We start from the raw sequence: 26484 nt of genomic DNA, 5'->3' as shown, positions 1-26484 counted from the left end.
CTCCAATTCATCAGAAGCACAGGAAAATGACCTTAAAGCCATGCTTGCTCAATTATTTGAGGCTTATAAGGAGGAAATGAACAAATCTTTCAAAGAGTTGGCCAGTCAATTGGAGGTAAAGAAAGAAGAAATAGACAAAACCCTTAAAGAAACACAGGCAAACATAGCCAAACAAATAGAGGCACAAGTAGAGAAAAAATTAGTGGCATACAAAAAGGAAATGAACAAGGAAATAGAGTCCATCGTAGAGAGACAGGAATCCAAATTCAAACACATAAAAGAAATGGTGCAAGGCATGAAAACAGAATTAGAATCAATAAAGAAAACACAAAATGAGAAAACTCTTGAGCTGGAGAACTTGGAGAAAAGATCAGGAACCACAAAAGTAAGCATCACCAACAGAATACAAGAGATGGAAGAGAGAATCTCTGGAACTGAAGACACACTTGCAGAAATTGATACTTCTCTCAAAGAAAAAGTAAAATCAGAAAAATTCCAATCACAAAATATCCAAGAAATCAAGGATGCTATGAAAAGACAAAATCTAAGAATAATAGGAATTGATGAAAAAGAAGACTCCAGGCTCCAAGGTCCAGAAAATATTTTCAAAAAAATTATAGAAGAAAATTTTCCCAACTTAAAGAAAGAGATGTCCATAAATATACAAGAGGCCTACAGAACACCAAATAGACTAGACCAGAAAAGAAACACATCACGTCACATCATAGTCAAAACACTAAATCTACAGAACAAAGAAAAGATATTAAAAGCAGCAAGGGAAAAAGGCCAAGTAACATATGAAGGTAGACCTATCAGAATCACACCAGACTTCTCATCAGAAACTATGAAAGCCAGAAGGGCCTGGGCAAGCATCATGGAGACTCTAAGAGATCACAAATGTCAACCGAGACTACTATACCCTGCAAAGCTTTCAATCAACATAGATGGAGAAAACAAAATATTCCATGACAAAACTAAATTTACGCAATATCTATACAGCAAACCAACCCTACAGAAGATACTAGAAGGAAAACTCCAATCCAACGAAAACGAATTCACCCAAGAAAACAGGGCATACAGATAACATCCCAACAAAAATGAAAAGAAAACAAGCAATGAAACAAGGTAAGATCATCGACTCCATTACAAAAGGAACTAACATGCATTGGTCAATATTATCTATCAATATTAATGGACTCAACTCACCAATAAAAAGACACAGGCTAACAGAATGGTTACGGAAACAGGACCCAACATTCTGTTGCATCCAAGAAACACACCTATGCAACAAAGATAAACACTACCTCAGAGTAAAGGGCTGGAAAAATGTTTTTCAAGCAAATGGTTCCAGAAAACAAGCTGGAGTAGCCATCCTAATATCTAATAAAATAGACTTTCAACCCAAGTTAATCAAAAAAGATAAGGAGGGCCACTATATTCTCATCAAAGGAAAAATCCAACAAGAGGACATCACAATTTTGAATATCTATGCCCCAAATACAAGAGCACCTACATTCGTAAATGAAACAATATTAAAGCTTAAATCATACATTGATCCTAATACCTTAATAGTAGGAGACTTCAACACCCCACTCTCATCAAGGGACAGATCAACCAGACAGACACCAAATAGGGAAATAAAAGCACTCACAGAATCCCTAAATCAAATGGACCTAATAGATGTCTACAGATCTTTTCACCCAAACTCAAAAGAGTACACCTTCTTTTCAGCACCACATGGAACCTTCTCCAAAATAGACCATATAGTTGGTCACAAAGCAAGCCTCAACAGATACAAATGGATTGAAATAATCCCTTGTATACTATCTGACCACCATGGACTAAAGCTGGACATCAACAACAACAGAAACAACAAAAAGCCGACACGCACATGGAAACTGAACAACTTACTACTCAATGACAGCTGGGTCAAGGAAGAAATAAAGAAAGAAATTAAAGACTTTCTAGAATTCAATGAAAATGAAGGCACAACATACCCAAATTTATGGGACACATTGAAAGCAGTGCTCAGAGGAAAATTTATAGCACTAAGTGCCTACAAGAAGAAATCCGTAACATCACATACAAACAACTTAATGGCCCAACTGAAAAACCTAGAAAAAAAAGAAGCAGATACACCCAAGAGGAGCAGACGGCTGGAAATAATCAAACTAAGGGCAGAAATCAATCAATTAGAAACAAATAAAATTATCCAAAGAATCAATGAAACAAAAAGCTGGTTCTTTGAGAAAATCAACAAGATAGACAAACCCTTAGCCAAACTAACTAAAAAGCAGAGAGAAACCATACAAATCAGCAAAATCAGACAGGAAAATGGGGACATAACTACAGACACTGAGGAAATCCAAACGATTATTAGGTCATACTACAAAAGCCTATATGGCACAAAATTTGAAAATCTAAATGAAATGGATAACTTTCTTGACAGATTCCATCTACCAAAATTAAGTCAAGATCAGGTAGAAAGACTGAATAGTCCTATATCTCCCAAGGAAATTGAAGCAGTCATTAACAGTCTCCCCTCCAAAAAAAGCCCTGGACCAGATGGCTTCAGCGCAGAATTCTACAAGACCTTCAAAGAAGTACTAACACCAATTCTCCTCAAACTATTCCATAAAATAGAAACAGAAGGAACACTACCAAACTCATTCTATGAAGCCACAGTCACTTTGATACCTAAACCACACAAAGATCCAACCAAAAAAGAGAACTTCAGACCTATCTCTCTTATGAACATTGATGCAAAAATACTCAATAAAATACTTGCAAACCGAATCCAAGAACACATCAAAGATATCATCCACCATGACCAAGTAGGCTTCATCCCAGGAATGCAAGGGTGGTTCAACATACGGAAATCCATCAATGTAATCCACCACATAAACAAAATGAAGGAGAAAAACCACATGATCATCTCCTTAGATGCTGAAAAAGCATTTGACAAAGTCCAACACCCATTTATGTTTAAAGTCTTGGAGAGATCAGGGATACAAGGCACATACCTAAAGATAGTAAAGGCAATATACAGCAAGCCTATAGCCAACATCAAACTCAATGGAGAGAAACTTAAAGCAATCCCACTGAAATCAGGGACAAGACAAGGCTGCCCACTCTCTCCATATCTCTTTAACATTGTACTTGAAGTCCTAGCCAGAGCAATAAGACAACTAAAGGAGATCAAGGGGATACAAATCGGAAAGGAAGAGGTCAAAGTGTCACTATTTGCAGATGATATGATAGTATACATGAGCGAACCCAAAGATTCAACCAGAGAACTTCTTCAGCTGATAAACACCTTCAGCAAAGTGGCAGGATACAAAATCAACTCAAAAAAATCAGAAGCCCTCTTGTATACCAAAGACAAAAAGGCCGAGAAAGAAATTAGGGAAACAACACCCTTCACAATAGCCACTAATAACATAAAGTACCTTGGTGTGACTCTAACCAAGCAAGTGAAAGACCTGTTTGAGAAAAACTTCAAGTCTTTGAAGAAAGAAATTGAAGAAGATCTCAGAAGATGGAAAGATCTCCCGTGCTCATGGATTGGTAGGATTAACATTGTGAAAATGGCCATCCTGCCAAAAGCAATTTACAGATTCAATGCAATTCCCATCAAAATACCAACTCAATTCTTTACAGACCTTGAAAAAAAGATTCTCAGCTTCATATGGAGAAACAAAAAACCCAGAATCTCCAAAACAATCCTGTACAACAACAGATCATCTGGAGGTATCTCCATTCCCGATCTCAAGCTGTACTACAAGGCAACAGTAATAAAAACTGCATGGTATTGGCATAGAAACAGAAAGGAGGATCAATGGAATCGCATAGAAGACCCAGAAATAAACCCACACACCTATGAATACTCAATATTTGACAAAGAAGCCAAATCCATTCAATGGAAAAAAGACAGCATCTTCAACAAATGGTGCTGGACCAACTGGATGTCTACATGCAGAAAAATGAAAATAGACCCATATTTATCACCCTGCACAAAACTAAAGTCCAAGTGGATCAAGGACCTCAACATAAAACCAGATACTCTAAATCAGCTGGAAAAAAAAGTGGGAAACAGCCTAGAACTCATTGGCACAGGAGACAACTTCCTGAACAGAACACCAACAGCACAGGCTCTAAGAGCAACAATCAATAAATGGGACCTCATGAAACTGAAAAGCTTCTGTAAAGCAAAAGACACTGTCATCAAAACAAATAGACAGCCTACAGATTGGGAAAGAATCTTCACCAACCCTTTATCTGACAGAGGGCTAATATCAAGTATATATAAAGAACTAAAGAAGCAGAAAAGCAACAAACCAAGTAATCCACTTAAAAAATGGGGAACAGAGCTAAACAGAGAATTCTCGAAAGAGGAACATCGAATGGCAGAGAAACACTTAAAGAAATGCTCAACCTCATTAGCCATTAGGGAAATGCAAATCAAAACGACCCTGAGATTTCACCTTACACCCATCAGAATGGCCAAGATGAAAAACTCAAGTGATAGCACATGCTGGAGAGGTTGTGGAGAAAAGGGAACCCTCCTCCATTGCTGGTGGGAATGTAAACTGGTTCAACCACTCTGGAAGTCAATCTGGCGCTTTCTCAGACAACTAGGAGTAGTGCTACCTCAAGACCCAGCTATACCACTCCTAGGTATATACCCAAAATTTGCTCAAGTACACAACAAGGACATTTGTTCAACCATGTTCATAGCAGCTTTATTTGTAATAGCCAGAACTTGGAAACAACCCAGATGTCCATCAACGGAGGAATGGATACAGAAATTGTGGTATTTTTACACAATGGAATACTACTCAGCAATCAAAAAGGAGGAAATCATGAAATTTGCAGGCAAGTGGTGGGATCTAGAAAAGATCATTCTGAGTGAAGTATCCCAGAAGGAGAAAGACAAACTTGGTATATACTCGCTTATATAGACCTACAAGACATGATAAACATAATGAAATCTACACACCTAAAGAAGATAATCAAGAAAGTGGACACAGGCGAAGGTGATTAATCCTCATTTAGAAAGACAAATGGGATGTGCCTTGAACTTATGACAGGAGTCTACCACAAAAGGCATCTGAAAGACTCTACCTAGCAGTGTTTCAAAGCAGACACTAAGACTCATAACCAAACCCTCGGCAGAGTGCAGGGAATCATATGAAAGAAGGGAAGTTAGTATGATATGGAAAGGATAGGAGCTCTACAAGGACCAAATATATCTGGGCACAGGGTCTTTTCTGAGACTGAAACTCAACCAAGGACCATCTATGGATATAACCTAGAACTTCTGCTCGGATGTGGCCTGTGGTAGCTCAGTAATCAAGTAGTTTTCCAAAGTAAGGGGGACACGGACTATTTCTAACAGGATCTCAAGGGCAGGCTGTTTGACACCTCCCCCCAGGGGAGGAGCAGTCTGTTAGGCCACAGAGGAGGACTTTGCAGCCAGCCCTGAAGATACCTGATAAAACAGGGACAGATGAAAGGGGAGGAGGTCCTCCCCTATCAGGGGACTTGGAAAGGGGCAGGGAGGAGACCAGGGAGGGAGTGTGGGGTTGGGGAGGGAATGAGGGAGCGGGATACAGCTGGGACACAGAGTTAACAAAATGTAACTAAAAAGAAAAAATAAAAAATAAAAAAAAAATAAAAAAAAATTGTAAAAATTAATAATAAATAATAAATTAAAAATACAAAAAAAATGCCTACAATTGATGTCTATAAAATATATAAGCTGAGAATTTGATGGACTGCTAGCAAATAAGAGCAGGCAAATTGTGCTTTATTCTACAACTTTGCTTCACCTAACTAGAATTCTGCTAGATGCAGAGGTAAGGTACAAATGGTAGATCCCTACCAGAGTGCCTCAGGCTAGGATAGCAGACATGTCCACAGTCCCTTGGGAAAGATTTTTCTCTCTCAAGACTCTGCAGATATGATGTGACCCTTTTGTGTTTCAGAAGTCAATAGTGAAGGTAGGGGAGAAGAGAATTCAGTAGTGCTGACTTTTCTGTTTTTCCGATAACCATTTCAGTCGACTTATCATTAAATGCACCCCCAGCAGTATCTGCGCAGATTCTCCATGCTAACTGGGGCTCCTGTCTTTTTCAGGTTCTGCCCACCTCACAGTGCTTGAGAACCCAAGGTGCAGTGCTGTCCCCAGGGGTCTGCGATGAAACCGCCCTTGAAACAATGGCGACAACGAATGCTCTTTGGAATTTTTGTTTGGGGACTCCTCTTTTTGGCGATTTTCATCTACTTCACCAACAGCAATCCTGCTGCACCTATACCCAGCTCCTTTTCCTTCCTGGAGAGCCGTGCGCTCCTGCCTGTGCAGGGCAAGCAGCGGGCCATCATGGGTGCTTTGCAGGAGCCCTCCTTGCCCAGAACGTTGGAGGCGAGAAAACTGCTGCTGGGCGGCCACCCTGCCAGCTCCTTCCCCAGCGGGCCTGGGGATCCACAGAAATGGGACCAAGCCCAAGATGGCTTTGACAATGGAGAAGAGATTTTTTCATCCCAGGTCGGGAGGAAATCACAAAGTGCTTTCAACCCCGAGGAAGATGGCTACTTTTTTGTTGCAGGTCAACCAGGGTGGCACCAACACTCACAGGGCACACTGGGGCTGTCTCCTGGGGAGACATCGCTGCGGGCAGCAACCGCCCAGCACAAGCGGGAGAAGCCACGCCACGCAAGGCGAAGCAGAATGCTTGAGGAGGCCTATGACAGCGACATGCTGCCTGCCTCCATGTCCAGAGCTTTCCTATACCGGCTCTGGAAGGGCGCCGTGTCCTCTAAGATGCTGAACCCGCGCCTGCAGAAGGCCATGCGCTACTACATGTCCTTCAACAAACACGGTGTACGCTTCCGCAGACAGCGCGAGGTTCGGCGCTCTGGACCAGAGCTGCTGTGTGAGCTGCGAAGGCGCGTCCGTGTGCGCACGCTGGACGGCAAGGAAGCACCATTCTCGGCGCTGGGCTGGCGGCCTCTGGTACCCGGGGTGCCTCTGAGCCAGCTGCACCCACGCGGCCTGCGCACCTGCGCAGTAGTCACGTCTGCCGGTGCCATCCTGAACTCCTCCTTGGGGGAGGAAATCGGTGGGTTCAGTGGGGCTGGCATCCCTTTCTGAGTTCTTTCTATGTGTTCCAGGCTGGGTCATTGCTCCAGATGTTGGACACGCTTCATCCCTCATAGGAACCATGGTCTGCGTGAGTGAGCAGACAGCAACAGAAGGCAGAGGCATCTGCAGGGAATGTGGGGGAGGAGGTGGATGCTGGAGGTTGCTTTCAGGAGTGCCACCCATAGAGAGAACAATAAGGATGGTTTTGAATCTCCCAAGGACTAAACCAATGTTTAGGGACCCTGAGGTGAGCTCGGCTGTTACTGAAAACAGTTCCCAGGCAAACAATAGCTCTAGTCCTGGGCTGTTTTCTCAGCTCAACCTTTCTTTGCGTCACATCCTGTGTGCACAGTGGGGCCCTTTTCCGGGATAGCGAGCAACATGACTGAGATTGCTATACACCCTGCCAGGAGGTCCCCAAAACCTCATGTATTTGGAGAACATGGGTTTCTTAATGTCTCTGTGGGTCAATAGTATACAGAGAGGGAGGGAGAAATTTAACACACTTGGTTGAGCTTACAAGTCTGAAATCTGTAGGACGCTATAACAGATTGGGAACATCAGACATTTTTAATGACACATTTTTAAAATCCTCTGAAAGTTTATTGATTTAGTATGTATATACCTTATGTATATGTCTTACATGCATATATGTAAGTGTGCCGTGTATATGCCTGGCGACAGTGGGGGCCAGGAAAGGAGACCAGGTCCTCATGACCTGGATTTAGTTAAGGTCGTCAGCAGCTATGTGGGTTCTGGAAACTAAGCTTTGGTCCTCTGTTGTTCTCTCCAACCTGTCTACGCTGCATTTTTGAGGCAGGGCTCCTTGGGATACCTCCGTGTATATTCTTAGAGCCTTCGACTGATTGGATGAGGTCCAGTACAACGTGGAGAGTAATCTGCTTTCAAAAAGAAAAATATTCAAGACAAAAATCTTCGAGTAACAACCAAGCCTCATAGCATAGCGAAGTTGACACACAGTACCAATTGCCAGAGCTCTCTGCCACCTTCAAGTAGGATATCATGTCTAGAATCTCTTTGCTAAAGGGCATGGAGTCGGGCTGAAGTATATTTGCCACCTCAGAGTCTATACATATGCTATAGCAGGGCTGGCAAGGGCTCACCAACAGAATTCTCAGTTTTTGGTGGAGAGCATTTGTTTCCCAACTCTTCTTTGCCAGAGAAGATATCCTTCCCTTACCCCATCTCTTCTCTGCCTGGAACGTTTATACCCGGTTTTCTAGGACCCCTCTGATCAGGCTAATTCCATTGCTCTGCCCATAAGCAAACAGTTTGGCTCTTATGATCACTCGTTCATTTTGCAAGCATGAATTTATCCTCCAACAGGTTCTTTACTGAGCACAGACTACAAATCTGCCTCAGACATAGCCACAGCTTCAAGTCCAGATGCAAAAGAGCAGTTACTATAGTCTCTCTGCAGGTGGTGATAGGTCCCACGTCAGTAGTCTGGAAGTGACGTGACGTTCAGGGGGCATTGCTCCTTCATTGCAGAGAAGTAATCCACTGTTTCTTGTATTCTTCTAAGCAGGTCCAAAGAGTGATGCTGTCTGGCAGACAACTTGGAAAGGCACGCTCAGCAACCCAGACCTCAGTTCAGCTGTTTCTGGGGAATTAATGGAAATTTTCTTTTTTCAAGTTAAAATTCCAGGGCAACAAATCTGGGCTTGTAGTGTGAGGTCCTGGGTCTCCATGTTACCATTTTGTCAGACTCATAATAACACTATCCATGTGTCACATGAGTTGTAGCAAAACCCAGAGCAGAGCAGCTTGTAGTTTATTAAGAAAGAACACTGGTTTAGAGATCCCCAGGGTGAAAGAACACAACAGCCTTTTCTCATTTCTGAGGACCAATATTAAAATGCAGAAGGGGAACTTAAGTACTATGCTTTGAAGCAGGCAGTAACTTACTTCTGGTTTTGTTTAGTTTTAAACACCTCTCCATCATAAATGCATAATATTTGAATGGCTCTTACATACCAAAGAGAATTTTTTTTCTTGTCCCTTATTCCTTCATAAATGATAATGACTTTTTAACTTTTTAACCTTTTTAGCTTTTTAACCTCTGTTCAAAAGGTTGGAAGAAGATGTGAAAGTCATTGAGAGCCATGTTTCTGGGGAAAAAAATGAAAGGTCACTGTTACATATGTGTTAGTTTCTAGTATCCAAATTTAATTTCAACTGCCTGGTTTCATGATTAGAATTGTAAAGTCACAAATGAAGAACAGGCTTGAGGATTTGGTATTTTATTTGTTACTTTGGTTGGTTTGTTCTGTCTTAATTTATCTAGGTTCGTATTTTGTTGTATTTGGGTGTTTTGTTTTGTTGAGACGGGGTTTCTCTATGTAGCCTTAGTTGTCCTGGACCTGCTTTGTAGACCAGGCTGGCCTTGAACTGACGGAGATCCGCCTGCTTCTACCTCTCTGAGTGCAAGGATTACAGGCATGTACCACCACACCTGTCTCCAGGTTCAAATTTCATACCTAATATTTTTTTATCCCTAGTGTTTTTAAGTCTTAGAACCATAGTATTGCTTAGTCTGTGTAAAGAAATCTCTTCAGCTTTGTTGGCTGCTGCGGTAGGACCGGTGCTATACACTGGCTGGCCTCTCTGCTTCCTGCTTCCTGGAAGTTGCCATTGCAAACCACATGGTTGTTAGTGACTCTCAGAGGGGGAGAAAACTTATCTCAGGCAGTAGATTTCTTTATGTACCTTGGAGTCTTGGAGTGTTGGGGCATACTTCAGCTAACCTCAAATTGCCCCCTCTCGATTGGCCAAGTGAAGATCAAAGGAGTTTCCAAAAGTTGCCATGGTGAAAATTTTAAAGCATTCCCAAGGGCAGTCCTACGTCATAGCCCACCCTTAGCTCTGTAAGAAAGGCCCCCCAGCAAAGATCACCTGCTTCTTTTTTTTCAAGAGGGAGGCCCAGTTAAGTGGTTACTGCCTACCTTTAGGCTCCCTCCAGTGTCTGTTTTATGGCCACTAAGCCCTTTTTCTGAGGCCCTATTCTGTTAGACTAAATCCTGTAGAACAGTTGTTTGTGGTTAGAAACGTGTGGTGATTGTAAAAATGTCTTTACTTTGAATGTGTAACCTGAGCTGTTTTGGAAACATGACATCTTTCCTGGAGTTATGAGATAGTCTCTTGTCATCCATACAACAAATTACAACAATTTCCTGGTCATTCCCCACAGGGCTGTAGAAGCACACCACAGAAAATAAAAATCTCCTGTGAGGAGACATCACAGTCCTGATGTGGAAGACCAGGGTCTATGTTAATGGACAGCTGAATACTGTCACATATGTGGGAAATGGGAGGTAGGAGGTAGATGATATAGGGGGCAGAATCCAAAGTAATTTCTGGAGCAAGTCTTGGATTTGGCAAGGTCAGAATCCTTATATTTAAAAAACCGAGAAAGCAGTTCATACAGTCACTCAACTATCATTAGATATTTGCTGATCATAACTTCTTTATCAGGTCCTGTGCTAAGCACAAAGAAGAGTAATGACAGACACAAACTTCAAATTCTATGCCACCCTGGGGAGAATCCAGACCATGAACAGACAATTCTAGTGTCCTGTAAATGGGAGAGATGCAGAAAGATGTGTGGACAGACAGTGCAGAAATGATAGCAGAACCCTAACCCACACAGAGAGCTTCCTAACGGTGGACAGAAAGGAGGTCAGGATACACTGCTGTGCAGAAGCTGGTCTGAGCCAAAGGTCCAGCACAGGGCATGAGGTTAGCAGAGCTTACATGAGTACAGGGACCAGGAGGAGGAGGAGGCAGGACTGACCAGGAAGCAGGGATAGACTGGCGCTTACAAAAATCAGACTTGATTTAACAGTTGCAATAGTATTTCCAGCTAAGATTGTTTACTGTAGACCAAGTCTTACTTTAGTGTATTTTAACTGTCATAAAATCAGAATCACCAAGTACTATATATATTTCCATTTCTTAGATAGGATACAGGCACCTAGAGTCCCATCAGCACAGCATGGATTCCGTAGTCTGGGGTCTTTAGGAACTGCAAACAATGATGTCTGAGGCACGAAAACATAAGGGTGGATGTTTTATTTCAGAGACTTCACACATGAGCCTGGGTTTGGGGAGCATGAGAAGTTGAGCGGCATGGGCAAGGAAAAGGAGATACAATGGAATTGATAGAGATAATTCATGGCTTTGTCCTATTGCTACAGGCCATTGGTTGGTGTCTGGAGCCTGCATGCTGTGACTGTTTAATTTTTATTTTCTGATCAGCACAAGTCAGGAGGAAGAAGAGGGGAAGATGTAAGACGTGAGTCAGAGCTAGCTGCGGACCTGGTGTCAGGACTTGTTGCATGGCTGACTGCTCCTTTATATGCTTGGCTGTAAAGTTAGCACAGCTCTACTTTGACCCAGAAATACCTTCTCTAGAAGTGAAGCTTGACTTCATTAACCTTGTATTTACTCTCTGATCTTCTCCCTTTCCTCTGAAGTATGAATAAATGGCTTAGCTTCTGAAGTATTACTACTGCAATATGATACAGTCAGGTAGGAGTTACCAAGGCAAAGTAGATGGGACAGAGGATTTCATCGTGTTGTCCTTTGGCCCTGTTCTTTGAGTGCTTTCATAAGTTCAGCAGACTCCACCACTGCCTACTTTGCACAGGTGACCTTGTGACTCTTGAGACCAAAACTGTTTCTAATACATTCATTGTCTTCTGCCTTGTGACATTGTAAGAAGCTGAGTATTTGTCCATCTAGCTCAGTGGTTATCAACTTGTCGTAGGGGTAACTTGAGACCATTAGAAAACACAAGCGTTTACATTATGATTCATAACTGTAGCAAAATTACAGTTATGAAGTAGCAATGAAAATAATTTTATGGTTCAAGGTTACCACAACAAGAACGGTATTAAAGAGTCTCAGCATTAGAAAAGCTGAGATCTACTGATCTAGGGAAGTAGGTATTTAAATGCCTGGAGGTTTACAAAGGTGATTGGATTAATTTGAAATTACAACCAGTTTGCTTGAAATATATGCATTGCTTAGGACCCTGGTTCTTCAGACCGTGACATAGAGACTGTGTCGCAGGAGTGGGCAGCATGGCTTGCTAGGAGAACTGTGGTTAGGGAAGTGGTATCACACTTGTTCCCCAGCCTTGTTTCCAAATCATTCTGAGTCCCCAGTAGACCCTCAACTGCTTGATGCCTCCCTCTCCCCTCTTGATTTTATGAGGGTGGGTTGGCCTTTATCACCACTGTCCCCAGTAGACCCTCAACTGCTTGATGCCTCCCTCTCCCCTCTTGATTTTATGAGGGTGGGTTGGCCTTTATCACCACTTCAAGTCTGTGATTCATTTATGGTTTCTAAAACTCTTTCAGGGCTCTACAAGGTAAAATCAGTTTTTACTTATATCCTTTTCAGTTTTGCATTTGCATTGGTAAAAACAAAGCAGTGCAGAATAAAACTGCTGGCTTATAAAAAAAAATGCTGGCTTATAAGCAATCATGTGGCTAATGGTGCCCATAACATTAGTCACCACTGTATGCTGACCGCTAAGGGTAACTCTAAAACAAAAGAGTGCCACATTTGCTATGAGTACCTGTGATGCAGCGCTCAAAATGAGTTGTTTCAAGAAGTCTCAGCCTTTTGGGTGCAGGTGGACTTCAGATCCTATGCGACAAAGAAACAGGAAAAGATGCTTGTGATTATTGCTGGACCATGGGAAACATTGTGGATGGAGTTGGAGGATGAACTAACCACCCGGGCTGTGCAGAATAGTTTTTATTTGAAAAATGGAATGACTGACAGACAGACTTTAATTATTCAAACCTGGACTCTTGTCAGATTCCTTCTAAGAAAGGAATTAAATGAGATTGTCACTCTTAGGAAGATAAGTGACAGTATTTGTTGCAACAATAAAAAAGGAAGCTTCCAACCATGAAGGTGCAATCTTGCCCCACTTGAAAGCTGATAGAGCCATGGTATGTTAACCAGTATAGTTAGTGGATAATTTATAGTGGAATCTTTAGAATCATTACCCACAGTAGTTAGAATTACTGCCCAACCTGTTTCCTGGGAGGTTTCTAATTAACATCCGACAATATTGCAAAATTTTGCATGGGTAAAGACCCATTTTAGGAGCAAGGCAGAATATGAAGCGGCAAGCTAGCTACATTGTTGGATGTATGCCCATTCGTTTTAATTTCTTAAAAAAAATTGATTTTGGCCAAGTGCCCGGAATATAATAATAATAATTAATAAAAATGCAAAAAAAAAGAACATCAAATCCAAAACACACAAAAAATTGATTTTGGAAGACTTACAATTTCAACCACAAATATGTTACTTTCTACAAGGAAGATAGCCTGGATGTGGGCAGAGACAACAGACTGCCAAAATAACCCTGCTTTTCTCTTTATAATAAAAATAGGTTGTCAGCAGTGTGTTTGAACCAAAAAAAAAAAAAAAAAAGTGAAAAACAAAACAAAAAATACCCTCATTGATATGCTTTTGAGATGCCACAGCACACCCAGGTCTTAACAAACTAGCATTTCCCAAGCATAAGTAAACTATCAAAGAATATTCACAGTTTTCTGGAACAACTTACAAAGTCCTCTCTTGAAAATCTCTCTCTCCTCTATTTCTCAAAAATTTCCCTCCTCTCTCTTTACCTCTCTCTCTCTCTCTCTCTCTCTCTGTGTGTGTGTGTGTGTGTGTGTGTATGCGTGTGTGTGTGTGTGTGTATGCGTGTGTGTGTGTGTGTGTGTGTGTGTGTGTGTGTGTGTGTGTGTGTGTGTGTGTGTGTAACAACTCCTGGGAACCAGATTAATATATGAACTTAATGCTCTGTACAATACAGTTCTTATAGCTAAAAATTTTAGATTTTATTAGTCGCTATTTTATTAAAAATATAAATAGAGAAGTTCACTGCGAAAATGCAAAGCAATGCCGAGCCCATGTGGGAAAGTTGCCTGAAAGTCCTCAGGGGTGTTGCATTAACGCCACAGAGCTTAGATTCCTTGAAATCCAAAAATTTGCCAACATTATATTTATTATTATTATTATTTATAATTTATTCACTTTGTATCCCAATTGTAGCCTCCTCCCTCATCTCCACCGGATCCTTCTCTTCCTCCCTTGCCCTTCTTATCCCTCTTTCCTAGTCCACTGGTCCAGGCTCCTCTTCCGTAAGACTCCCTGAGCTCTGTCTAAAGTTTGGCTTATTCTCTGCATCTACTTTGATGCCTTGATGATTGGAGTCTTTTAGAGGACATCTGTGGTAGGCTCCAGTCCTCTTTCTTCTACCGCTTCCAGTGTCTATCCTGTGTTCCCTTCTGAATGAGAATTAAGCATCTTCCCTAAGATCCTCCTTGTTGTTTAGTTTCTTTAGGATTATAGATTTTAGTATGTTTTTCCTATATAATATGGCTAATATCCTCTTATAAGTGATTATATACCATGTGTGTCTTTCTGGTTCTGGGATACCTCACTCAGGATGATCTTTTATAGTTCCCACCATTTGCCGGCAAACTTCATGATTTCCTTTTTTTGATAGCTGTGTAAAGTACCACAATTTCTGTAGCCATTCTTTGGTGGAGTGACATCTAAGTTGTTTCCAGATTCTGAATATTATGAATAAAGCTGCTACTAACATGGTTGAACAAATGTCCTTGTTGTATGGTTGAGCATCTTTCGTTATATGCGAAGGAGTGGTATAGCTGGATCTTGAGGGAAGCACTATTCCTAATTGTCTGACAAAGTGCCAGATTGATTTCCAAAGTGGTTGTTCAGGTTTACATTCCTACCAGCAATGGAGGGAATGTAAACTCCACATCCTCTCCAGCATGTGTTGTCATTTGAGTTTTTTATCTTAGTCATTCTGATGGGTATGAGATGGAATCTCATAGTCATTTTTATTTTTATTTTCCTGATGACTAACAATGTTGAGCATTGTATTAAGTGTTTCTCTGTCATTCGATAATCCTCTGTTGAGAATTCTTGGTTTAGCTCTAGGCCCCATTTTTTTATTAATTATATTTTATTCACTTTGTATCCCCCCATAAACCCCTCCCTCCTCCTCTCCCGATCCCATCCTCCCTCCCCAAGTCCACTGATATGGGAGGTCCTCCTCTCCTTCCTTCTGATCTTAGTCTATCAGATCTCATCAGGTGTGGCTGCATTGTCATCTTCTGTGGCCTGGTAAGGCTGCTCCCCCCTCAGGGGGAGGTGATCAAAGAGCAGGCCAATCAGATTATGTCAGAGGCAGTCCCTCTTCCCATTACTATGTAATCCACTTGGACACTAAACTGCCATGGGCTACATCTGTGCAGGGGTTCTAGGTTATCTCCATGCTTGGTACTTGGTTGGAGTATGAGTCTCTGGGAAGACCCCTGTGTTCAAATTTCTGGTTCTGTTGCTCTCCTTGTGGAGTTCTTGTCCTCTCCAGATCTTACTATTTCCCACTTCTTACATAAGATTCCATGCACACTGCCCAACAGTTGGTCATAAGTCTCAGTGTCTGCTTTGATGTACAGATTTCAGTAGGTTCATCATATATTACATGTCTAAATGAGTGAGTATATGTCATGTGTGTCTTTCTGCCTCTGGGACAGCTCACTCAGGATGATCCTTTCCAGGTCCCATCATTTACCTGCAAATTTCATGATTTCCTTATTTTTCATTGCTGATTTTTCATTTCATGATTTTATTTTTCACATATTCCATTGTGTAGATGTGCCACAATTTCTGCATCCATTCTTCAGTTGAGGGGCATTTGGGCTGTTTCCAGCTTCTGACTATTACAAATAAAGCTGCTATAAACATGGTTGAGCAAATGTCCTTATTGTGTACTTGAACCTCTTTTGGATATATGCCTAGGAGTGGTATGGCTGGATCTTGAGGAAGCGTTATTCCTGGTTGTCTGAGAAAATGCCAGATTGATTTCCAGAGTGGTTGTACAAGTTTACATTCCCACCAGCAGTGGAGGAGGGTTCCCCTTTCTCCACAACCTCTCCAGCATGTGTTGTCACTTGAGTTTTTCATCTTGGCCATTCTGATGAGTAGTGGATCAATGGAACTGAACAGAAGACCCAGAAATAAACCCACAAACTTATGGACATCTGATCTTTGACAAAGATGCCAAAACCATACAATGGAAAAAAGATAGCATCTTCTACAAATGGTGCTGGTCTAACTGGATGTCTACATGCAGAAAAATGAAAAAAGATCCATATTTATCACCCTGCACAAAACTAAAGTCCAAGTGGATCAAAGACCTCAATATAAAACCCGACACATTAAATCTGTTAGAAGAAAAAGTGAGGAAGACCCTAGAACTCATTGGTACAGGAGACAACTTCCTGAACAGAACACCAACAGCACAGGCTCTAAGAGCAACAATCAATAAATGGGACCTCATGAAACTGAAAAGCTTCTGTAAAGCAAAGGACAACATCATCAAAACAAAATGTGTGCCCCATTTTTTAATTGGATTACTTAATTTGTTGGTGTTTAACTTTTTGAGTTCTTTATATATTCTGGATATTAGCCCTCTGTCAGATATACGGTTGGTGAAGATCCTTTCCCAATCTGTAGGCTGTCTTTTTGTTCTGTTGACAGTGTCCTTTGCTTTACAGAAGCTTTTCAGTTTCATGAGGTCCCATTTATTGATTGTTGATCTTAGAGCCTGTGCTGTTGGTGTTCTGTGCAGGAATTTGTCTTCTGTGCCAATATGTTCTTCTCGGCTTTTTCTTCTAACAGATTTAGTGTGTCTGGTTTTATGTTGAGATCTTTGATCTACTTGGGCTTTACATTTGTGCAGGGTGATAAGTATGGATATATTATCATTTTTTGATCTATAGATATCCAATTAGACCAGCACTATTTGTTGAAGAGACTTTCTTTTTTTCCATTGTATGGTCTTGGCTTCTTCATCAAAATTCAGGTGTGGGGGTTTTTTTCTGAGTCTTTGATTCAATTCTCTTTTTTTTCCCCAAGGGCCATATAGAAAATATTTTAGGCTTCCTGTGCCATGAGATCTGTTTCAAAGTCAGTTGTGCCAGAATAGACCATATACAAATAATTATGTCTGTTATACAGCTTTATTCATTAAAAGTGAGGCAAGCCACCTTTAGCCTACTGTTCATAACTTGTCAACTCTTCCAAACTGTACCTGAAAAGAACAGGTTTGGTTTAGGGTTTTTTTTGTTTTGTTCTGTTTTGTTTGTTTGTTTGTTTTGGGGTTTTTTGTTTCATTTGGTTTGGGGGAGGAGGAGGTTTTGGGTTTTGGTGGTATGGCCAACTACCTCTTACACATTCATTGGGCTTGTAACTTGTCAATTAAGGTACCTTTTAAAAAGATCACTTTAATGGAGCATGCACAGTATCTTTTCCTCTTTAGTGAGTAGGGTGAAGACTCAGAAAGGAACAACAGATCCCTGTTTTTAGAAAGGAGGCTGTCACAAGGTCTTCTGTAGAACATGGTCACAGTAAATATAGCATCCATGTGTCCTTGTGACTACCAGTCATGTCAGAAATCTATGAGTTTGCCTCTAACTCCTACAGCCAGTCACTATACTTGCTGCAAATTAAGCTTGTAATGTGCATGGGATTCTTAAAGCTAAAGATAACCTTAGAAATTCCCTTACTGTTTGTACAAAAACTTTAGTCACTAGTGACTCAGGTAGTTTCTTCAAATGCAGGGACTCCCTGCCATCTACAATGGGAAATGAGGGTTCATGGAAACCAAGCCCTTTTCCTTTAAATCTAAACCTTCACTTAAAGGTGATAAGGCAGAATCAAAGGCTGAGGTTTTCAGTCTGTGGGAGTTAGCAGCAAGACAAGATGCAGTTCTTACCAGCTCTCCAGGCTAGGAGATTACCACACGAGCTGCTTCTGAGCTCCCAACATCTTTACCTGGCACTGTAGATACAGCTTCTAAATATTTTGAAACTTTAAGGGGAGTGATTGCTGAAAGCATGACACTCCTACACAGCATAATAAAATAACAAGCATCTAGATGTAACTTAGGCAAAACAGGATGACATATGATCAGTTGGTTTTGTGTATGTGTGTGGTTAAGTATACAGACATAGTTTATCAAGAAACAAGGGGTACATCCCAAGAAATGTATCATTAGGTGACTTTGCCAGCAGTGAACATTACAGAGTGAACTTATAAAAAGATTTCACAGCTACTAGGCAGTATAACTTGGAGCTACATATATCTGTGAGCTGGTATTGACTGGTGTGTCCCAGTGCTATGTGACTCAAGTTTCCATGTTAGTCTCTCTAGCCGATCTGTCAGCTTAAATCAAAATCAAATTATCTAAAAATCTGAGGATATTATATTAGCTTTAACAGTCATTTCTAACTTTAAGATATTGCAAGGTTTGTTTTAATGCGTCTTCTTGCTAGAGTATATGATTTCACAGAGAAAAAAAAATGTCACTTATGTGCCCTTAGATTCTCATGATGCAGTTTTGAGATTTAACTCTGCCCCTACACGTGGCTATGAGAAAGATGTTGGAAATAAAACCACAGTACGCATCATCAACTCTCAGGTAAGATGGATGGAGTGTATTCACTGCTACAGTTAGTAGGCAAATCATTTAACTGGATGAGCGAACAGAAATATGGTACAATCACCACAACACCCTGTTATTTCTATGGATCCTGTTAATTTTGAATAATCAATGAAGAAAAATGTAAAAAGGGGAACTTAAAAGTGATTTGAATAGGAAAAGATAAGGTCAAAAGGGAACTCAGATTAAGCATAAAGAAATGATTTTTATTTGTGTGTATGTTTTCATTGTCATAGATCAGTGGTTTTCAACTTTCCTAATGCGGTATGATCCTTTAATACAGCCCCTAGTGTTGGGGTGACCCCCAACCATAACTTCATTTTCATTGCTACTTCATAAATGTAATTTTCCTACTATTAGGAATCATAATGCAAATTTTTTTTAGAGACAGAGGTTTGCTGAAGAGATTGCTAGACACAGGTTGAGAGCTGCTGTCACAAATTATCATGCTCCAGTTTATGAACTGCAAAATGCTATTTATTACAGAAGAAATCATGGCAATAAGGAATGCACTGCTAAAGAGGAAAGAAACACATGAAATATGAGAGAGTGTAGGGATACCTTTGAAACTTTAGTTCGTGATTTAGAAATTTGAAAAATGATAATAAGTTGCTTACTGAGGAATGGAAATACCTTTTTTCCATGTTCTTAATAAGAATGATTTTCATATTTATGAAAAATTATTCTCAGAACAAACCACAATTTATAACTTCCAAACTATATAGAAAAATGAGATTAGACATGATTTATGGTGAACGGCTTGCAGACCAAGCTATTAGCACTCACTCTGCCCTATTCACTGCCCCAGGCAGCTGCAGCAAAGTAAAAACAATTACCATATTTTCTTAACTCAGAGATGTCACTGCTGGGAAGATCTATATTTCATTTAGTAATTTCTCAGAAAGTGATAAACCCCATCAAATTACAACACATGTGTCCTTTAAGGTTCATCTTTATTTCAGAAACATGTGATGAAAAAAAATCAATGTATCTTTATAATGGTAAAAAATTTTAATTGAGAATTTTATAAATGCATGAAATGTATTTAGGTCATATCCACCCTCTAATTCCCATCCCTCCAACTCTTTTTTATGGTTTCATCTAGTTACACACACACTTCATTTTGTACCCCTGCCTTCCTCTCCTCCGCCCAACTTAAATCCATTTCATGTCACCTATGTTCTCTTCCCTATTTCCCATGGTTCCTTACTGGGTTCCTGTCTTCTTTAGGCATTCCAATTTAGACATCCACATTTAAAGAGAGAACCTTCAGTGTTTGTCTTTCTAGGTCTCAGTTACCTCTTTCTAGAATGATTATTCCTGGCTGTAGCCATTTACTTAAAATTTTCATTTATTTTAACCGCTGAAAAATAAACCATAATGTCTGTACGCATTTACATTATTCATTTATCATTTGCGGGGCATCTAGGTTGTTGCCTCTTTCTGGATTTTGTGAGTAAAGCAGCAGTGAACATGGATGGCCATGTGTCTCCGTCGTAGTACGTAGACAAAGTGTTTTATATAGATCTGTATCTAGCCTCTTGTGGAACCTCCACAGTGATTTTCATAGTGGCTGTACCTGTTTGTAATCCCATCAACACCTGTGAGACTCCCATCCACCCACACCCATGCCCACATTTGTTGTCTTTGCAAAATTCTATTTTAGCCATTCTGACTAGGATGAGATGAAATCTCAAAATAATTTTAACTTGCATTTCTCTTATAGCTAAGGATGTTCAACATTTTTTAAAATGCTCTCAGCCATCTGTATTTCTTCTTTTGGGAACTCTGTTCAGTTTCATGCCTGGGAGGGGGTTCTCTTTCTTTTTCTTTTTTTAACTTTTATCATATTTTTTCTTTTTTAATTTTTAAATTTTATTACTTTTTTATTCATTATATAGCACGATTGAAGCCCCTTCCCTCAGCCCCTCTCAGTCCTACCCTCCCTTCCTCTTTCTCCCTATCCTCTTCCCCTAGTCCACTGAAAGGGGGAGTTTTCCACTATTGCCATCTGCCCATACCTTGTTAAGTCTCATAAGGACTGCCTGGATCCTCTTCCTCTGTGGCCTGGCAAGGCTGCATCACTGAGGACAAGCAATCAAAGAGCAGGCAAGGGAATTCATGACAAAGGTAGCTCCTGCACCCCTTACTATGGTACCCATGTGGAGACTGGGCTGCCAATTGGCTACATCTGAGCAGGGGGTCTAAGCCCTTGGTTGGTTCATCAGTCTCTGTAGGACCCCCTCACCTCAGAATCTTTAGCTCTGGTCTCCTTGTGGAGCTCCTGCCATTCTAAAATCTACAGACCTAAAGAAGCTGAACAACAAGGAGGACCCAAAGGAGGTTGCTTAAATCTCATTCAGAATGGTAAACAGGATAGACACCAGAAATGGTGGAAGAGAGGAAACAGGATGGGAGCCTTCTAGTGAGGGTCCTCTGAAAGTCTCCACCCAACAGAGAATCGAAGCAGATGCTGAGACTCACAGCCAAACTTTGGGCAGAGAGCAGGGAGGAGAGCAGGGACTTCCATAAGGGAGTCTTATGGAAGAAGGGGAGAGGATAGAAGGACATGGAGGGGACAGGAGCCACACAAGAAGATTATGCCCCCACTTTTAATTGGATTGTTTGTTTTCATGGTGTTGAGTTTGTTGAGTTCTTTGTATGTTCTAGACATGTCTGTCAGATGTATAACTGGTAAAGATTTTTTCCATTCTTTTGGCTGCTGCTTCGCCAAGCAATGGTGTCATTTGCTGCACAGAAGCTTTACAGCTTCATGAGGTCCCATTTGTCAATAGTTGGTCTTAATGCCTGTGCTTGATAGTTTTTTTATACTTTTATTTTTTATTATTAGTTACATTTTATTAACTCTGTATCCCAGCTGTATCCCGCTCCCTCATTCCCTCCCAAACCCTTCCTCCCTTCCTCATCTCCTCCCTGCCCCTTTCCAAGTCAACTGATTGAGGAGGACCTCCTCCCCTTTCATCTGACCCTGTTTTATCAGCTATCTTCAGAACTGGCTGCAAAGTCCTCCTCTGTGGTCTAGCAGGACTGCTCCTCCCTTGGGGAATGGGGAGGTCAAAGAGCCTACCACTGAGTTCCTGTCAGAAATAGTCCCTGTTCCCCTTACTTTGGGAAACCAATTGGTTACTGAGCTACCACGGGCTTCATCCGAGCAAAGGTTCTAAGTTATATCCATACATGGTCCTTGGTGGAGTGTCAGTCTCAGAAAAGACCCCTGTGCCCAGATATAGTTGGTCTTTGTGGAGCTCCTATCCTTTCCACGTCATACTAACTCCTCAGCAGATAGTTTTTTGTTTGTTTGTTTGTTTGTTTGTTGTTTGTTTGATTGTTTGTTTGTTTGTTTGTTTGTTTTTAAGATAGATGGCAGGTGAAATTGATGGATCCACCCAAAATCAGATAGGACCTGGGCAAAAGGACTGTATTTGACACCTCCTAACTCAATTCTAGCTGTCCCTTACCTGTAGCTCTCTCATGTCACTTATCAAAAGTAATGAGGAGGCCAGGAGTCTGAATTACTTGGGGAGTATCATCTTGCAAGGGATGGTATCCAGAAGACTAAATTCGGTGCAGTCCTGATTAAAATGGAAGACTTTGTGGGTTTGCTTGTGTTTTATTTAAAAAACAAATTTCTTTAGATATACTGTAAGTGCTTTGTCATGTGATACCAGCCTTTCTCACTCTCGCAAAGGAAAATGTAAAACCCAAGCCTTGCTCTCATTGTTCATTTTTAATTGTAATTTGTTTAAACACATACTTTGAAGAAGCAAATACTAGTCATAAAGAACTTCCCATTTTTTTCCCCATGTGCTTACAGATTCTGGCCAACCCCAGTCATCACTTCCTTGACAGTTCTTTATATAAAGATGTTATCCTGGTGGCCTGGGACCCAGCTCCGTATTCTGCTAATCTTAACCTGGTAAGTGTTTTGTTGGTTCCCTTTAATTACCCACAAGAGCAGATCAGTGACAGGCACTAACTCACATGTGAATCATGCACCTTCTTGATATTACTTAGAGTAATATAGCCACCTTCTGCTAAGGTGCTTTGTCTCTGAGGAAGGAAGAAAGCACTAAATATATAAAGGCTCAGGAAGCTGCAGTTACACACACAAAAAAAAAATTAGACTGATCAAACTGGCAGCTGTTCCAATGTGATAGGATGACATAAGGGCTCTAGAAATAAACTAGGTTGTAGTTGGCAAAAAATATATAAAGTGTTCATTGTGGTTGAAATAAAGTGTCTCTGATTTTCTTAAGGGTGATTCTAATTGGCTAATTCTCAATGTGTTAAATTTTATGGAATAATCATCATATACAAGCAATTTGCATTTTTGCATTTCCTCATGGAAAATTGTTACCGTCATAAGCAAGAAACTAGCCACGTTGGATGGAACTTCGTATGAAAAAACAGTGAGCTAATTTTTATGGAGCTTGGGAAAATGGATTATGTTCACCCTAGTGTGAGATGCTGTTGTCTGAACAAGTGAGTGTTCTTGACTTTGTTTACCAAAACCAGGGAGCATACAAGCTTCTTAAGATGAATGTGAGTAACCGATCTTTGTTCCTCTAGGGGGTCAACCATTTTTAGAACTCTTCAAGATAGACTTGTCCCCCAAGAGGAGCATATGTATTGCTGTCAATCTTCAGGCTGGACATTTGCTTGGTTTGTTTTTGTTGATGATGATGGTGTAGGTAGTATTGTTTTTTTTTACCATTGGTACAAATCAGAATCACTTGGCTGTTATTTTTTTTTAAGTCTGCCTGTCAAATCTCCATTTCCAGAAGGGCAAACCCAATTCTTTTATGACCCCTAGACTAAATATCAAACATCAATGAAGGCTGGATACTTCTAGCTTTCTTCTCAACTGGAAGCATCTAGATTTCAGTTCTGCCATCTTCCTTGAAGGTTTTTAATTGACTGAGCATTGAGGCTGTTGACCTTGTTTTATCATCTGTTGGGCACATCCAAGCCTAGGTTAGAGTTTACCCACCTTATAGATATACGTAGGGTTAAAGTCCAAGCATCCTGGCCCTTATGGTAGGGCCTGGGACACAAATGGTGGTAGGGAACAGGCTAAAAGGTATTTGATTATTTCTTAGATTCCATTTTTCTTGCTTCTTTGCCACCTAGCTCTGAGACTTAGCTGATTAAGAAGAAATCAATCCAGACATTCTCTGTGTTTTCAAAGCAACAGATTGCTTTCATCAGCCAATGGTTCTTGGTATCTTAATATGTACATGTGTATTCCCATGCTGTCTATTTGAAGACACAGAGCCCAGCAAGCTAAGTTTCTTTCTATATCCTCCCCAAATCTCACATCATCGTGGACTCTTGTTTCAAACCAATGTTATGAGCTTTTTTATTACATATATAATATATATTATACAATACATGTATATATTGTATACAATACATGTATCTCCACATTCTGGTATGTATTAATAAATTCATACCTTTCATTTATCCAACATTAAATGAAGAAAGAGAAGTTTTCACAACCCCATGTCAATCTACCCTGTGAGTTATGTATCCCCCCTCATGGATTCCATGAGTAAGTACATGAGTGTACTTACTTTCTGCCTCTGTTGTAAAATTTGAAAAATCTATTTTCAAAATGCTATTTGAGTACCAAGAGACCTACATACTACAATGTGAGCCAAATCTGGCCACAGTTCTCTTCATAAAGTTGTAGGAGAACACAGTGTGTCCATTGGCATTCTCTGCTGTCACCATTCATGCTGCCATGTCGGACTCACAGCAGACCTCTGTCCCAGAACTCTCAGGTTTACTCTCTGACCTTTTGCAGAAAATGCCCACCACCTCTTACCTAAGCCCAGGTCTTATTTTACCATGAATAAAACGTCACTGGGAGAGATTGGAGAGAGGAAAGGAAAGGGGAAAATTACATAATTCTAGTATCAAAATTAAATGAAATAATTAAAAGAAAGCAGCATTCCTCCTAGGGCCAGAACTATGCTCTCTCTTTGTACTTCCCCAGGTGGCCAGATTCTAGGCTGGCCCAGTCCTCTCGGTTCCCCAGACACATGCAGCACTGTCTCCTTTCCACAGCATGGTCTTCTATACTCAATCTGAATTGTTTTTGTTCTGTTTTAGTGGTATAAGAAGCCAGATTACAACCTTTTCACTCCATACATCCAGCATCGCCGGAGATACCCAACTCAACCATTTTACATTCTTCACCCCAAATTCATATGGCAGCTTTGGGATATAATCCAGGAGAACACGAAGGAAAAGATACAGCCCAACCCACCGTCTTCTGGTTTCATTGGTAGGTGTATCTAATAGTTGGAGTGGTGGGATGGGAAGACAGAGTGAGCTCTCATTCTACACAGGAAGAACCACGTTTCAGATATTAACCAATAAAAGGACAGTGCCAGTTATGCATAACCCTGTCACAAAGCACTTGAAATTTCCAACTGTTACACAGAATTCTCTTATTTATATATGTGACTTGTCGGTCAGAACTGGCAATTATTCTGCCCCGCAAGGCACTGAAGGCATATCTGCACTTTCATATCCCGTCCTTTGGCTAAGATGGCCAAGGGCAGATTTAGATGGGATTGAAAACCATGTACCCACATATGCTCTGCCTTTCACAGTGGCCCCGTGATAGATTCCTCAAGTAGCAGCCCAAGATGGCTAGTGAAAGTGTCTCAAAAGACAGGAAGCTTCAGGTCTAGACATGAGGACCTGGACATGTGCTGTTCAATCCTTGACGTGAGGCACATTAAAGAATTTGTGGATTTTACTCACTAACAAATCCATTCATTGCTAGCAGGGCGCCAGACTGAAGGGATAGGTGATGCTGCATGTTTGCTGTGCACGGGCAATGGTGAGGCCAGCCGCAGCATTCCATTGCACCGTCTCTGTGAGAGTTCACTTGCAGCAGCCCAGCAGTGGGTTTTCACAGTTAATAATCATTCATAAGTGGCTTGTGTTGTTTTTCTGCCGTTTCAAACTCAAAATTTATGTTTCCCCCCTTTCTTAATATATGTTGAAGCTTTTTACCCATTTCTTTGATATTACCTCAATATGATATAGGAAGGCAGATCGTGAATTCCCCCGGAGGAATATGAAAGGCTGCAACTGAACCAAAGATACTGAGTTTGTTGCTACCCTAAGTTCAGTACATTTACAGTATTCTTTGCTGCACTAAGGGTCTCTATCATTAGAGGGGAGATATGTAGCGACAACTCTGGCTTCCTTTAAATTAAGGATACGATATCCTCAAGTGAGGCTTGCAACTTTTGGAGTGGGTTTACAACATCAAAATGTTATGAAATATTTTGCATAATATCCAAAGAAAAACCTTAGTGTGACTACTTTTAAAGCCATACCTTTAAAAGTTTCATTTGAAATCCCCAATTCTTTATCTTTTATAGTTTCCTAAAGACCAATGTAATCCAGTTCTCAGCAAAGAGTAAATGTTTATAATAATGATTAGACAACATAAGGGGACATGGCCCAAACTTAATAGTCTGTTTTTATACCATCACCAATTTGAACAAGGCAAGAAGTTTAAAGCAAAATTAGAGGGGGTCACACATGTAAAGGTTCAGACAGATGGTCATAGCCAATGAAGGTAATTCCCAGAATGTTGAAGAGGAGCTCAGGTACATGAGGCAGCTCTTTTCAGGGTTGTTCATTGTAGATGTGGAATTCTCCGACTCAGTGTTATCTTTGTATCATTTTTGTGCAAGAAATGAACTAC

General features: G+C 40.7%; 1 protein-coding gene across 1 annotated transcript in view; it reads left to right on the top strand.

The window, feature by feature from the left end:
* Positions 1–26484, top strand: part of St6gal2 (ST6 beta-galactoside alpha-2,6-sialyltransferase 2) — a 55174-nt gene that overhangs the window by 9402 nt on the left and 19288 nt on the right. The window contains exons 2-5 of the mRNA XM_055615000.1: positions 6139–7121; positions 18613–18710; positions 22567–22668; positions 24867–25041. Coding sequence (XP_055470975.1) covers positions 6200–7121; positions 18613–18710; positions 22567–22668; positions 24867–25041 — 1297 coding nt within the window. The 5' untranslated portion in view covers positions 6139–6199. The remainder of the gene's footprint in view (positions 1–6138; positions 7122–18612; positions 18711–22566; positions 22669–24866; positions 25042–26484) is intronic.

Source organism: Psammomys obesus, unplaced genomic scaffold (assembly GCF_907164565.1).
Source record: "Psammomys obesus unplaced genomic scaffold, mPsaObe1.curated_primary_1811, whole genome shotgun sequence".
NCBI classification, from domain to species: Eukaryota; Metazoa; Chordata; class Mammalia; order Rodentia; family Muridae; genus Psammomys; species Psammomys obesus.
This window is presented reverse-complemented; position numbering and strand designations above follow the sequence as displayed.